The sequence below is a fragment of the Cebidichthys violaceus genome, unplaced genomic scaffold (genome assembly GCF_023349555.1).
Source record: "Cebidichthys violaceus isolate CVI_PGR_0920_01 unplaced genomic scaffold, fCebVio1.0.p SCAF_30, whole genome shotgun sequence".
Taxonomy (NCBI): domain Eukaryota; kingdom Metazoa; phylum Chordata; class Actinopteri; order Perciformes; family Stichaeidae; genus Cebidichthys; species Cebidichthys violaceus.
The window spans coordinates 1,289,583-1,305,055 of record NW_027176484.1 but is presented as its reverse complement, the minus strand read 5'-3'; the positions used below and the strand labels follow the sequence as shown (position 1 = coordinate 1,305,055).

Here is a 15,473-nt window from a genome sequence, read left to right as displayed (position 1 = left end):
AAGGAAGTAAACAAGCATATCAAGACAATTTCCACAAGAAGTTGTACTTATTCAAAATGTGAAAGAGGAACGAAGACATATATGCTTACTGAGCAAACAGTGTGGATGTAAAAATGTCAGATGTTTTAGTCCACAAGTCAAGACAGTGTGCGCGTGTGTGTGTGTGTGTGTGTGTGTGTGTGTGTGTGTGTGTGTGTGTGTGTGTGTGTGTGTGTCGGTCTCGTACCCTAAATTTATGGTGGCGTTGTAATTACTGGGGACCGTTTTCTGCCACCGGCGGACACACCAGCCAGAGCTGGGTTTGGTGCCGTTGAAAGGGACCGATGTTGTGTGGACCAGACAGTCCTCCCCTGCAGAACACAGCTCAGATAGAGACGGACAGGGACTCGGAGCGATGGCGCTGAAATGAGCCCGAACCTGCGAGAAGCAAAGAGACAACATGACAAACTGACACGTGCGGCCATTATCAGAAAACTGACTCCACTCATTTAACCAACATGTTCAAATAAGGCTGTACAGAAACCCACAAGATCTTCATTTCTGTATCTCCTGTATAGTTATTTAAGAAGGGGAAACATGAAATAATCATTATATAAGATTATTATATCAGACGTTACAGCCTAAACAAATTGGGCGGAGCTTAGGAGGTTTACATGGAGGTTAAAAATAATTTTTCGTTCATTTATTTCTGTATTTCATTCTATGTTTTGTCAAATGGGTGTAAAATACCTGCATTTATAATGAATACATTGCCTTGCAGAGATGTAGGTGTGTGATGTAACACAATATTTCAGTTACCTGATGTACAAAGTCTCTTCCATAGAGGAGGAAAAAGGTAAACCTAAAGAAAATGTGTTGACAGGGTTGATAAGCTCTATCATGGCGGATACTAAAAACATCCCAAAAACATTTAACAATTCAAGAAACTTTTGTTTCATGGTGAAAGAGTTCTTTCTTGTGTCAATAGATAACAGAAGTAGTCGGGACTTGAAGAGCCAGAGACAAAAGGTTTTCTTGAGGAAGAGAAGATGTTGAGCACCGTATTCCCTCCATCGCTGTCCAGCGGCACCACATGGACCGTCAGCCCCAGAGAAGAGGCTTCGCAGGCCGGGCCGAACAGGACCAGAGTCAGGCCCAGCAACAGGACGCTCAGTTTGAATTTCCTCCGCATCGCAGCTCCTCAGTCAGACAGGAAGTCTGGACCTGTGGGAAACGCAGCAAACAGAAATGTTAGGCATGTCTCATATGGAGACAAGAAAAATAAAAACAAATCTGTAACAGAAGCAGAACATAAATGTGGGAATACAAAGAGAAATAAAAAAAATAAAAAATTATAAATACACATGAAAAAATAATCATAAGCATTTTCATTTATTGTCACATTTATTTCTTAATTTTTTTTATATATGTATTTATTTCTATATATATTTTGAATTGTTTTTAGCATTTAAAATAATAATGAATCAAACCTATTTCTTCCTGTATTTTTTATTTAATGTAATTCATATCATTTGATCTCTCTCTTTCCTTTTCCAGTTGTTTTTGCTATTTCGTGAAGGGCCAATGGAAGTAGTCCATTCCTGCACACAAACACTCTACTTTATATAAATAATAGAGTAATAGAGTAATTTATATGCAATAAAATACAAAGACAAGTTATATATATATACAGAAAATAATGAACAAATAAATGTGAAAAATATATAAAAATGCTTATAATTACTACTTAAATATTTGTCTTCATATTTCCACGTTTTTTTTCTTTTTCTTTTACAGATTAATTTTTTTATGGCACTCACATAACTCCGAGTTACAGTCAGACTCATTATAGGATGTCAAAGTTGCTATGTTCGCTGTGCTTCGAGTTGAAAGCCAATGAGCAGACATCATGTTGTTCAAAAATGACAACAAAGTCATTTTTTGGGCAATTCACACACCCAGAAGAACGAGTCGTGACACTTTATGTAAGAAGCGAGAGGCGTGTGACGTAACGGAATCACTGGAATTGTCTTGCAAAACAACATGCGAGACAGACGACAGAGGAATGTTGAGCGATGTAAAGAGACCCACGTTTCAAAAGTCGCCACAGAAGTAGTTGTATCAGAGCAACAAATCGATGAGAAGTTAGATGCATCGCTGGACTATATTGTAGAAAAATGTGATTATTAATCTAAAGCAGCATCAAGATCAGACATGTGATCGATTCACCGACAGATCATGTCAGTCGGAACAGTCACATTAAAGAGTAAACACAGGAATAGAAGAGGAGTTGAATGGAAATTCAAATCAATGTAGCAGGACGCGGCGGCCATCTTTATGTATGTATTGTTGCCATTGTGACCGTTGTAGCGTGCTAGCCTCCTCATTAACTAACCCGACTCACTGAGTCTAGTTGTATAGAAGTCTAGTCTAAAATGACTCTACTTCTCTCTTGATTTATTCCCTCAGTAAACATTGTAAACATGAGTTTATGGTCTCAATCTCTAGTTTACAGTCTTCTTCAATACAGCATGATGTTCATTTAGGACATTATGGTTCATTTAGAGTCAAACAGACCATAAAGCAGGGGATGATTTAGGGGCGGGGCTACACGGTGATTGACAGGTCGCTACCAGACCTGTATACGGAGTCTGTGTTGTTTTTTAGTTTAGATTATAATAGAAATAATGTCTGTGGTCAGCTGGTGATCGAGACTTAAAGACGCACTAGAAGTTGTTAACGGTCACATTCAGGCTTCATGAGTTATAGTGTTGAACCTATGAGACGGTGTTTGAAGACTTTATTTTCTAGTATTCCGTCACATTGAGAGTTTAGATCCTACATTTTAACTACAACCTCAGCACTCCATCTCTCTATTAATAATCTTTCTTTGGCCCAAAGTGACTTTGTTCTTCTTGACCTCTCCACTGATAACAGACACGACGTTCTTAACAAAAACTACCAATTCATGGTTGTGTAACTCGGTTTTCTTTTGTCGTTTTCTTCCTTCTATTGTTAGAAGTTGTTTGCTGATTATAGGTTTAAAACAGGAAGGGATGAGGACCTTTAAACCTGTTGCATACGCGACTCACCACCACCCCCCCCCCCACACACACACACACACACACACACACACACACACACACACAAAATACAAGTGAAGGAAACAAGGATGCAGTTTAAGAGACTTTGGATTGTGTTTTTGGATCAATCTTGAGGAGCTTCTTACGAAGACATTTTAATTGATTTGCTTGAATATTGTTTCCAGATTATTGCTCATCCTCTTCTTTAATGTTTATACTTAATACAAATAAATATGAACCAATAATAATAATAATGTTAAATTGCACACGTCTTGATTAAGTTGGGCCGATACTGAACCATCAAAAGACATTTCAATCAAAACATCTCTCACTCACACACACACACACACACACACACACACACACACACACACACACACACACACACACACACCAAAAACAAACAATTCTGTCCATCCACACAATTACAATTTCTATAAAGCATAAAATAAGGTTTAGTTCTGGAGCTTTGACCTTTATCTTTGCTTACATGAGACCGATGCTCTCATGTTAGATGAGATGTGTGGCGTCTGTTTATTTGTCTACGACGCTTTGAGAGGAACCGATTTGAATTGTTGTTGTTCATGTCTTTTACAGAACAGGTTCAGAACTGGAAGAGAAACATTTGAGTGTCAGGTATGCCTCAACTACCGCCGCTCACAAAAACACACTGGCTGGTCTTTATTTAAAGCAGCGCAACACCTTCCAAAAGACTGTATTTCTATATATTATACAGCAATATATACGTCTATATTTATTTTGTTGTACGCTGAGAAATAGTTTACATCATATCCTATTTGCTCCCTAAAACAAAACCGTAGCTTTATTAACGTTTCTGTCGTACAATCATTCTTTGTTAGAAGATTTGAAATCAGGACAGAAAAGGTAGTTTACATTACGGTCAGTTATTAATATTATTAAACTAGAATTATATAAATTGTGTAAAATCTCGCCTTTGAATCACATAACAGACATATTCTGCCAGCTTCTTTTTGCTAAAAGAACATTTAGTCGACTCAAAAATCTCCACAAACTGCATGAAATAATCACACAAAGAGGAAACTCATCAAATACATGCAAGTTAAATGAATCCTGAGTTACCTCAAGACATCCGCCACTCAAAAAGCTTCAAAGTCCCACCTGAACCAGTGAGGCGCGTTGACAAACAGGTGTTCCGGTAAACGTGTTCTCGTTGTGCGCTCTGCGGGTGTCGAGGTGGAGCTCTGCTCAACGACAGAATGGCGTTCAACTGGCTCGACGAGAGACGGCACAAATAAAAGTCCTGACATCTCGTCTCAGGAGGAGGAGGAGGAGGAGGAGGAGGAGGAGGAGGAGGGCTTTGTGAAACTGCTAAAAATAATCCTGGTTCACCTGCTGCAACTCACCGAAGAAACCGTAAGAAAAAAGAAGAAGCCAGACACAAACGTAATGACTGAGATTTTTATTCACTGAAAGAGCAAAAGATTATCTTCTGAGGAATGACGCTACAAAGTTGGTCTTTTATCAAACTCGGGCTCTCAACCCCCCCCCCCTCCAAAAAAAAAAAATTGTGGTCCTTTTCCTGCCAAAAGTCTAGTAGTCACGTGACGTTACAAAGCCTCACTTCTCCTACAAAAGTTTGTTCCTTTCTGGTCAAATTTCTAGTAAAAATAAGACTATTTTACAGCAAATCACCGTTTGTTTGGTCGGGAAACAAACCGTTAGTCTCAGTCTAAAGGGAGGACCTCCGGTCAGGACGGAGGTCCCTGGAGTTTGGTCAGATGAGGAGAGAGGAGGCCTCGCACCGCTTTTTGGACCTTCTTCTCTCAGGTGTGTTGGAGACAAAGACGGCGGCGCCCTAACTTCCTTTCACCTCCCGTCAATGCAGCCGGAGACGCCAGATCTGGGCATTACTTGCCGTTTTTCACGTTGAGCATTTTCTCCTGCGATTCAGAAGAAAAGAACCAAAAAAAAAAAAAAAAGAAAGAAAAAAAAGTCAACAAACGCCAACGAGATCATCTTTAAAACTGACCGCAAGGAAAACAGCAGGTCCCGAGTATGAACACATACAACAACGAATGAATAAAACCAACGTACTTTGATCATGGTCTCCAGCTTGATGGCGTCGGCGGCGAACTTGCGGATGCCGTCGGACAGCTTCTCCACGGCCATGCGGTCCTCGTTGTGCTGCCAGCGGTAGTCCTTCTCATCCAGGTGGATCTTCTCCAGGTCACAGGCCTTGGCTGCAGACACAAACCATCGAGGTCAAGCTGGAAACATGTGCTCGCTATTTTTAAACAAAAGGGTTTCACATACAGTTGGAATGTCGCCGTCGCATTCCCCATCTCTGGAAGAGCGTCGACACAAAACCAAAAATTATGACTTCAATGTGACACCCTGACTAAATATCTTAAAATGTTTAAATCTCGTGAAACAGCGCCCCCCCTCGTCGGTGCCTCAGTAACAGTTCAGGCAGGCAGTGGTACTGCAGCATGGGGACGCCGGAAGAATTAGGAGGGAACACCTCATCCAAAAGCATTCCCGTGTCACACAAATTCCTTTTCGTACGTCTTCCTCCCTCGGTTGTTGCCGTGATTCACCGGTGTTACAGCAGCAGAGTGCAACAACAAGAGGCATCATAAAGAAGTGATCAGACAGTTAAGATGAAATAAATAGGTGAACCGTTAAACTAAAACATGACGATACGAGCCTGATGCACAGGTTGATTTGGGGATTTATAAATTGAACATTGGGAGACGTATGAAACATCGAGTGGATTCTCTGCTTTTACTTTTATAAATGAGAGAGCGGGACTGTTGACAGATTAAAGGCGCTTCTGACGAGATAAATGACAAACGAGTGTAAAAGTTAAGCTGGTCTTTGTGCTGCAAACAGGATATTACAAAGTGAGCATGTACTCATGATCTATTCATCTGATTTACATCATTACATTTATAACACCATCACATTACTTTAGAGGGGAAACAAAAACAATGGTTGTGCTTCACTGACTTACGATCTTATTCACCCCCCCCCCCCCCCCCCCCCCGGAACAAAAACGTACGATTAGTACCTGTAAATAAAGAACACGGCTCGTAACGACAAAGGTGGGATTTGTTGCCTCTGTAGGTTGGTTGGTTGCCTCTGTAGGTTGGCTCTATAGGTTGGTTGGTTGCCTCTGTAGGTTGGCTCTATAGGTTGGTTGGTTGGTTGCCTCTGTAGGTTGGCTCCATAGGTTGGTTGGTTGCCTCTGTAGGTTGGCTCTATAGGTTGGTTCGTTGCCTCTGTAGGTTGGCTCTATAGGTTGGTTGGTTGCCTCTGTAGGTTGGTTGGTTGCCTCTGTAGGTTGGCTCGTTGCCTCTGTAGGTTGGTTGGTTGCCTCTATAGGTTGGTTGCCTCTATAGGTTGGTTGCCTCTGTAGGTTAGTTTGTTGACTCTATAGGTTGGTTGGCTGCCTCTATAGGTTGGTTGCCTCTGTAGGTTAGTTTGTTGCCTCAGTAGGTTGGTTGGCTCTGTAGGTTGGTTGGTTGCCTCTGTAGGTTGGCTCTATAGGTTGGTTGGTTGCCTCTGTAGGTTGGCTCTATAGGTTGGTTGGTTGCCTCTGTAGGTTGGCTCTATAGGTTGGTTCGTTGCCTCTGTAGGTTGGCTCTATAGGTTGGTTCGTTGCCTCTGTAGGTTGGTTGGTTGCCTCTGTAGGTTGGCTCGTTGCCTCTGTAGGTTTGTTGGTTGCCTCTGTAGGTTGGTTGGTTGCCTCTGTAGGTTGGTTTGTTGACTCTATAGGTTGGTTGGCTGCCTCTATAGGTTGGTTGCCTCTGTAGGTTAGTTTGTTGCCTCAGTAGGTTGGTTGGTTGCCTCTGTAGGTTGGTGTACTCTAACATACAGCTGGTGTTATCTGAGGGTTCATCTGAAACATTCTGAATTCCACCTCGTCTCTCTGTGCCCTCCAATGTCGACTGATGACAAGCGATCCCCTGAGGGCCGATGAGAAAAATAACCTCCATTGTCGACGCACTTCACAATAGCAGGTGTCAGAGCGACATTCGTTTGCATCAACAAGCTGTAAAGCAGCCGGTATACAGAACCTATGGCTGCTGTTCCATGACGTCACGAAAGCATGCATGCATTCATTTTAGGAATGTCTGATCTCCTAAAGGTCGGTATGAGAGCAGCGGCTGAAGGCGCGCGACATTAAGACGCAGTGAGACACTTCTTTATATGAGGTACCTGAATCATCGTTTCATTTCAGCTCAGTGCGAGAGTCTCTTTAGCTTTGATTAGAGTAATGTATTCATGTAATCCGTGCAAAAAAATAAATAAAATAAAATAAAAATAAAAAATAGATGACGAAAAAAAACAAAAAAAAAACAACAGAACAGAGCTCATTCAGGCAACTCAGGAAAAACCTGCTCTGAAGCAACAAACACCGGAGGACCCTTCAAACAACTGCATGTGTTCAAGTGTCTCACCAAATTTCTTTTTTTTTTTTTTTACAACATTTGATTTGAACACATCATGATAACGTTATTATTGTCCTTTGCCCAATAATCATATTTACTGAGCAGAGCCTGAACACACCATGAAAGTCAACCGTCTTTAGATTCCTCTGAGAAGCATGGATGGGAATGAATTCTGAATGTTTTATTATGAATGACTTGTAGTTCAAACTTCTACGTCTTCTTCCCTCACCGACGCGTCTGTGTTGAGTAATCATCTGCACGCGGCACACGTTCAAAATGTCACGATATGAAACCTACGGTACCTTTCTCCGCTTTGAGCATCTCGGTGACGGCGCTGTGGTCCTGGCTGAGCTCCGCCAGCAGCCCGGGGGAGATGGTGAGCAGGTCGCAGCCCGCCAGCGCCTTCACCTGGCCCGTGTTCCTGAAGGAGGCGCCCATCACCACCGTGCTGTAGCCGAACTTCTTGTAGTAGTTGTAAATCTTGGTCACGCTCAGCACACCTGGGAGAGGAACATGTAAAAAAAAGAGAAGACATTTGTGAAATGAGTTTGCTGGTTCTTGGTGGAATAATATGCAACACCCAAAATCTGAAGAGTTTAACTTTTACAAAATAAAACCTTAAGAAGCTTCTTAATTAGATTTTTTTTTAATTGATTTCTGCTCGTTCAGGCATTCAGAATTATGGCAAAGATTACGACACGGTGCTAGCTGGAGGGTTACATTAAATCTTGGTGTGTTGTTGGGTGCCAGAAGCGATATCGTAGACATTAGAGATGATAACGCTGTGATTCGAGGCCGTAGAGCGCTGCAATGTTGGCAACGCGTTTTCAGAGATGGAGCTCAAACGTTAACATAGCTAACAGTTTAGCTTAGCTTCCTGCTAACAACTGCAGCAGGCTGAATTAATAGGGAGATGGAGAGATGCCCGCCCGCCCCCCCCCCCCGCTGGGCTGATTTTGATTTCTGTTTTGAGATCTTTGTTGTGTGCCCAAAAATGAAGTTACGAGCACAGAGTTCCTCACGGACCTAGCCTCTTCATTTTTGCTCTACCTGGGTCTTCGTGCGGCTCGTAGCTGGCGCGGCCGGTGTTCTCCTTGTACCAGTCGAGGATGCGGCCGACGAACGGCGATATGAGAGTCACATTGGCTTCAGCGCAGGCCACGGCCTGAGCGAAAGAGAACAGCAAGGTCATGTTGCAGTGGACGCCGTGGTCCTTCTCCAGCACCCTGTAGAGGAAAACAAATCACATGTTATTATAAAACACAACGACGTCACAAGCAGCAATACGTCCCGACGTGAAGACCGCAAAAGCCGAACGCGGGGCGGCCGGACGTGTCCAACAAAACGCCGACCTTTCAGTCAGGAGGCCGCTTTTTTAACCAAAGTTGCTTCCTGTGAAGACGGCAGGATGTTAGATATATATATATATAAAAAAAAAAAAAAAAAAAAAAAGGGTTGAACATTAGCTGCACAGTGATGTTTACTGGCAGACGGGTGAAACGGGTTTCAATCAGGAACCCAGGCGTTCAGTCGGGTCGTACTACTCGGTTCCTCTGACATCGTCTGGAGGAGAATGTTCTCTTCTTCCATGTGCCAGAATACTTTGAGTGCCTTTGTTTACGGCCCCTCGTCGCACCATCGTAGCGACACGTTTAATGCCCGACAGCAGCTGTAGAGTGACTTTTTTTTTTTTTTTTTTAGAGCCGCAACGATCAATCGATTAGTCGTCAGCTATTAAAATGCGGCGGTTACTATTGAGACAAATTACAAAAATTCGGTTTGAGTGACTCGGTGACGATAACACCGAATATCTTTGAGTTAGTTGCAGCCTCAGTGGATTCCAGAAACGGTGACAACACCGCCGCCTCCACTTGATGCACCCGTGTCATAAATATCAGAGTCATAAAGCCGCCTCCCTGCAACAATGTGCTTTGAGCATCTCGAGCGACTTAATCGCCGGAGGAACTCAGCCGTGTTGCGAAGGAAACATTATGTACAAAAGTTTAAACGCTCGAGTGTAGGCGATGAGCCAACGCCCCCTGAATTCAAACATGAAATAAAAAAATGCTACCGTTAAATGCGTCACACCTGACATGAGCTTTATGGAGCACAGAACTAAAACACGTTGGGATTAAAAAGTCGTTTCCTCGACTGAAAATGTTTGATTAATAAAATGTCATAAAAGTTAAAATAGTGCCGTTCCTGGCGAGTGAGTGAAGATGAAGATTACACCAAAACATCAAAAACAAATCCAGGTTTCGGTACCCTGACCCTAGTTCCTGGGCGCTCACATTATCTTCACGTCTCAGCTGTAGAGTATTATTAAATCTTTTTAAAGAATTGTTTGGGTGCTTTTATTGCCTCTATTACAGATAGTTAAGAGATGGCAAACAACAACAACAAACAAGCAGGTAGAGGTTCATGGTTGGCGTCGTTTTGTAGGCGGTGTTTATTCCAGGTAAGACAGACTGCCTCTGCATACCTAAAAAGATCATAAAACCCCGGTCCATATCGTTAAAAATACAAATGATAAAAGAAGGCAGGCGAGGGTAGCTCAGGTTTCACGCTCACCTGCCGGCCTGGATCCCCTCCCAGGTAGACGACAGCTTGATGAGCACTCGCTCCTTGCTGATGCCGGCTTCCTCGTAAAGAGCGATGAGCCTCAGGGCCCTGGCAACCATCTCATCTTTGTCAAAAGAAAGTCTGTTGACGAAGAAGAAAAGGGAGACGTTACGCATTTCAACAAATGACTGCATTCCATCTCCAGACACTATGGTTTCGGCGATGAAATAAACAACATTTTCTCTTCATGACTGCACTCAAGTTTAAAGCATCGCTCTGTCTGCGAGTCATATAGAAAAGTGGTTCCTGTCACGATCAGCGCCCTCGTGACACGTTAGCTCCTACCTGGCGTCCACCTCGGTGGAGACTCGGCCCGGGACCTTCTTCAGGATCTCTAGGCCGAAGCTCACGAACAGCTTGTCCATGGTGTTGGCTACCTGCTCCTCCTCAGTGCTGCACAAAAGAAACAGCATGAGCCGGTTAACATGACACGTTTACAAGGAGCGCATTTCTGGTAAACGCGAGATTTAAAATGGTGCTTTTAACTGAGTCTTTTGCGTAGGTCGTCACTTTTTACAAATCTGTAGATTAAATCAGCTGCTTGATTAGTTGACAAAGTGTTAATCTAATAAGAACTTCTTTGGTTGAGGACAGCCTTAGCGCTAACATGCACTAAAAAAAACCCCCCCCCTGATTTTTCGAATATAAAAAGGAATATTTGATTGTGAAATAAAGGACACTGTTCACTCCGTGCACAGAGGAACTGTGGGTTCAACAGTTATACGACTAATTGTGTCGTTTTAGGGTTCTTTGGTTCTGCTCAACATCTTACCCGCCTTTGGCGACGCCGTATTTAATGGCCTGGTCCACCAGGTGCTGGTAGGCCGGCATCTTGGCAGCAGCCAGGATGAGAGACGGGTTGGTGGTGGCATCCTGGGGCTTGTACTCCTCGATGGCTGCAGGACGGGAAGACAGAGCCGGGTAGTTAAAAGACACAAATTTTTTAAAAAAAGAAAAAAATTTAAATTTGTTTTTAAAAAAAAAATTTCCGGAAGATCTACGAATACTTTATGACATTTAGTATTTTTTGTTTTCTGATCCAGTAAATGACAAAAATGTTAAACTGAATCCTTTCATATCTTCAGGTGCAATGATCCGTCAACATATACACATTAACATTTAGACCATCATGATGCGGAAAACAATACGTCTCGCTCTCATATTTATCAAAACGTAAAAGAATTCTGCAAATACTTCAGATCTTAATCTACAAAAACAAGAGTTAAGCTGCTCTGTGACACATTTAATGAGCAAAACCATAAAGAGGAAAGGTAAAGGAACAAAGGCCGTATTCAAAATTGTGGATTTATTACAACTAAACTCTTAAATTTCGGTTTTTATTATCTTTCATGATTTCGTCCGTAAAACCATCCTAAACCTCCCCATCGGTGTCTTTACTGACGACAGACTACATTTAACGAGCAGAATAGACAATAAGCCGCTGCTGTCAGATAGGAAATGGCGCCATCTAGTGTGTAGAGACGTGTTTCTCACACACACACACACACACACACACACACACACACACACACACACACACACACACACACACACACACACACACACACACACACACACACACACACACACACACACACACACACACACACACACACACACACACACACACACACACACACACACGATTAATGATTCAATAGTCTTTTGTTCATTAATAAAGATTGATTATATGCTGCTGGGAATCCTTACTGCTGATGCTGCAACTTAAAGGAGCTAATAGAATATTTAGTGCTGAAAAAAAAAAAAAAAAAAAAAAAAAAAAAAAAAAAAAAAAAGTAATTATGACGATTAAGTGAAAAATAAAAAATTGTCACGCGGCCTGGATAAAAAGCGCCTTCCGTGACCTAAAGAACTCCACTTTTAAAGCTTCCTGCTGCAGCTCACAGGACGGAACACTTCAATTCGACGAGCGCCTCGTCACGAGGAACAGTGGGTTTTATGTCAGCACTCGATAGTCGGTGCTGCCAGAACAAAGCCCGCCTCTGTTCTGGAGCCGGTTATCTCTCAGCATAAAACACAAAGCTAAATGGGATCCTTCTGCAGGTCAGTGGGTTTGGACTAAAGACTTAACGGAGTTAAGTGCTGCTGATTACAGCAGGATTCCCAAAACATGGGGTCTGGTCTGTCTACCGCCTGGGGCATGAAAAAACTGAATTTAATAACCATCCCAAAGATATTTCCACTGAAGAAGCACATCAAATATGAAAGAATATATATATATATATATATATATATATATATATATATATATATATATATATATATATATATATATATATATAGCCTGAAGTTATGATAGAAAGCTTAAAACTAAAAGATCGTCATGCTGTGTTTCTAGTTTCTACGACACAAATCATTCTGAGGGATTTTGTGACGCATGACAACACAAGGAGTGCAATCATCAAATGTAATCAAACTTTATAATCCCAATAACCATAAATGACGAAAAAAAAAAGAAAGAGAAATCCATAATTGACTCATTATCAGTCAGATTACTGCTTTAATCTGAATGTGATACCAGTATGAACACTAGTGTTGTAAAAGAAAATATTAGAAAAGTATCGCAACACCTCGTTTTATTAGCTCCTGTACTAAAGCACGACTGTTTTGATTTATACAACTTACTATAAAAGTGATATCTGGTTGCAAATATGAAGTGAACTATAACAAAAAAAAATAAAAATACAAACTCAAGTATAGGAGACGTCACATTAATGCATACTGTGTACATATTTGAAAATGTATAAAAATAATCATTTTAGGTGACATTAATTACTACTTTTCCTGTTATTTTATTATTATCAATATATTTTTGGACAATGTCAATAGATATTGCCACTTTATTTGAGGATTGACTATCGGCCTTTTTACACAATACTGAGGAAAGAAAAAACAGAACAGAAAGTCATATAATTTTACTTTTTAAAAACGACACCTTATGCATACAAGTTCCCTCTCGTCCTTCTCCATTTACCTTTCTCCCCCCCCCCCCCCCATGTGAAGAAAGAGCGAGCCGTTGCACCATGTTTGACCAACTTCTTGCACTTCTTATGTGAAACAAGTGTTGCGGCTCGACTTCAACGTGTCTAAACCTGCGTCCAGTGAAACGTTACAACATTCATGCACCACTTAAGAGAGGGAAATAATAAAGAAAGCTGGTAAATCTGGAGCAGCCACTCTTCTTATCACCATCATAAACTCGTCTTTTTTTCATAATAACAGCGCCGACAGAGATGTTCACAAAAAAGGTGTGAGAGATGATCTGATTACATTGTTGGATCTGCAGACACGGTCTTTGCTGGCAGGTTGTAATCATTGATGTACTGGAGTCAACAAGCTGCAGACAGTAATTATTCCAATTGTCGTTTAAAATTGGTCGATTCATTTTATTTTTTAACTGCTTTTCTATAAAGATGTTAGAAAAATAACCCGTCTCTCTCCAAGAGTCTGAGTTGATGTTTTCAAATTGCCTTCTGTCCATTAGACTCCTATAATGTTATCGCTCATATTTGTATTTGAGCTGCAATACTTAATTATTAGCGCGTCAGTTTACTGCAACGAACTTTGAGTTGCACAGAATTGTATGAAAGGTACTATAATCTGTATAGTACTTAAACATCTGTGTGTTCTTGCTGTGAACCCGAAACAACAACTGTAGCTTATTAATTTGACTTTGGTCAAGAAAGTTGAAACTATGCGATAATGAGGAGCTTGTCCTCCTCTTTCCTGAGAGGTATGGAAACTGAGGGAAGTCAGCAGAACACGGCAGATAAGGCCTGGTGGGTGTGACTCCCTCGAAGAGATAACAACCGTATAAAAGGATGTCGAATATTGTGTTCCTCAACAGACTGCTGTGAGACGTGCTCTGTTGAATTATCTTCCCATTTTGCAAATTAATAAACAGACAAAAAAGACAACTTTGAATCTTTTGAAGACTTTACATATTTTGATTTGTGAACAAAACTCTTCTCCCGATTTATCATTTAGAAATTTCCCACTACAGTACAGACAAGCATTGTCCATCAAAAGTCAAAACCCAAGATCTGAGAGATGAACAGCAAATACTCACTTTTAAAAAAAAAAGCTAGACTGGCATTTTGTTTGAGGATTAAATTAAAGCAATGACACCGAATCAAAATGGTTATTTATCTGTTGACCAACTAATATTCTGCTTTTAATAACAGCATTATCTGACTGCACAAAAAAATGACACAGCCGTTTGTGTTAGTGTCCAGTCCCTGTATGCACGCCTAAAAAAAAAAAAAAAAAAAAAAAAGTCTAAATTCTAGTAAACTCATTATTTAATTTAGCAAAAGACTTGTTTATGCAAACACCCCTCCTCCTCCTCCTCCTCCTCCTCCTCCTCCTCCTCCTCCTCCTCCTCCTCCTCCTCCTCCTCCTCCTCCTCCCCCCCCCCCCCCCCCCTTCCTGCTGCTGTGTAACAAGAGGAACATTATAGGCTTTCCACAGTCACTAACCAGTTCTGTCATGTCATTGTGAGTCTGCAGGATGAGGAACTATCTGGTGGTTTTGCATCACAACTGTGTGATTGTATTACTGCACACACACAGTTCCTCATTCTGACCCATTGAGAAACGTGACCTTTTCCCTCTCTGTGGCGCATGAACGAGATAAACGAGGAAGGACAGAAATCACCCTGTTGCGCGTGTTCACGCAGGTTGCACAGCAAGCTATATAACTTTTAAGTTTCACCCCCACGCACATGCGCAGTACATGCAAGTCGTAGCTAGTTGCAAGATGTCATTTTTTTTAATAGGGCTAATGTAAACAAAAAAGTTTAATAGAATAAGCACACACGTAATGATGTTCGTTAGCATAGTTTGCTGATGTGGCTAACGTAAGTAGCTACTGATACTAAATTAATAACAAGTAATCGGATTATCATGGTGTCAACTTTACGTAGTTAACGTAACAAAAGTAAAACTATCGTACACACCTCCTAGGAGTTGGTTAGCGTAACGGGTAGTTAGCTAACATTAGCATGTCGGTTTAAAATGAATGAGATTGATGCTAACGTTTGACACGGAGGTCATTCACACTAAACGCTCAGTTACTTAGCATGCTAACAGAGCTAGCGTTAGCATGCTACTGAAAGCAGAGTGTGTGTGTGTTACCGTTAAAGTCTCCGGTGTCTGCCACCACCACGGTGTGCTTCTTCAGCTGGTTCAGCGCGGACTCCATCTTCCTCCGTTTGTCTGGTGACAGAGAGGACATGATGAGCACAGACAGACAGGGGACCCTTTATATACACAGACAGCACGTGAGAGCAGGCGGATTGTCAGAGAGACACGGGAGCGCGCAACGCTAGATA

General features: G+C 41.6%; 2 protein-coding genes across 3 annotated transcripts in view; both read right to left on the bottom strand.

Moving 5' to 3' along the window:
- LOC137882183 (mucin-3A-like) overlaps positions 1-4,310 on the bottom strand; it is a 14,710-nt gene extending 10,400 nt beyond the window's left edge. The window contains exons 1-3 of one of the 2 annotated variants that reach the window (XM_068724340.1): positions 4,164-4,310; positions 1,040-1,203; positions 227-417 (exon numbers count right to left, since the gene is read on the bottom strand). In XM_068724340.1, coding sequence (XP_068580441.1) covers positions 227-417; positions 1,040-1,171 — 323 coding nt within the window. In that variant the 5' untranslated portion in view covers positions 1,172-1,203; positions 4,164-4,310. The remainder of the gene's footprint in view (positions 1-226; positions 418-1,039; positions 1,204-4,163) is intronic. The other variant, XM_068724341.1, reaches the window with a different exon arrangement.
- A 178-nt stretch (positions 4,311-4,488) lies between these two features.
- On the bottom strand, positions 4,489-15,473 carry taldo1 (transaldolase 1). The gene is made up of 8 exons (XM_068724334.1): positions 15,277-15,473; positions 10,893-11,016; positions 10,406-10,513; positions 10,070-10,201; positions 8,549-8,724; positions 7,801-7,998; positions 5,139-5,284; positions 4,489-4,984 (listed from the first exon to the last, which is right to left on the bottom strand). Exons 1-8 carry the CDS (start codon positions 15,374-15,376, stop codon positions 4,952-4,954), a joined length of 1,017 nt encoding a protein of 338 aa, XP_068580435.1. The 5' UTR covers positions 15,377-15,473; the 3' UTR covers positions 4,489-4,951.

Excerpts from the sequence above, each read along its gene's own strand:
- taldo1 (XM_068724334.1), bottom strand. The coding sequence starts at position 15,376 with ATGTCCTCTCTGTCACCAGACAAACGGAGGAAGATGGAGTCCGCGCTG. Across the intron at positions 7,999-8,548 it reads CGAGCCGCACGAAGACCCAG|GTGTGCTGAGCGTGACCAAG; the intron begins GTAGAGCAAAAA and ends TTCCTCTCCCAG. Across the intron at positions 4,985-5,138 it reads AGCTGGAGACCATGATCAAA|GAGAAAATGCTCAACGTGAA; the intron begins GTACGTTGGTTT and ends TCTGAATCGCAG.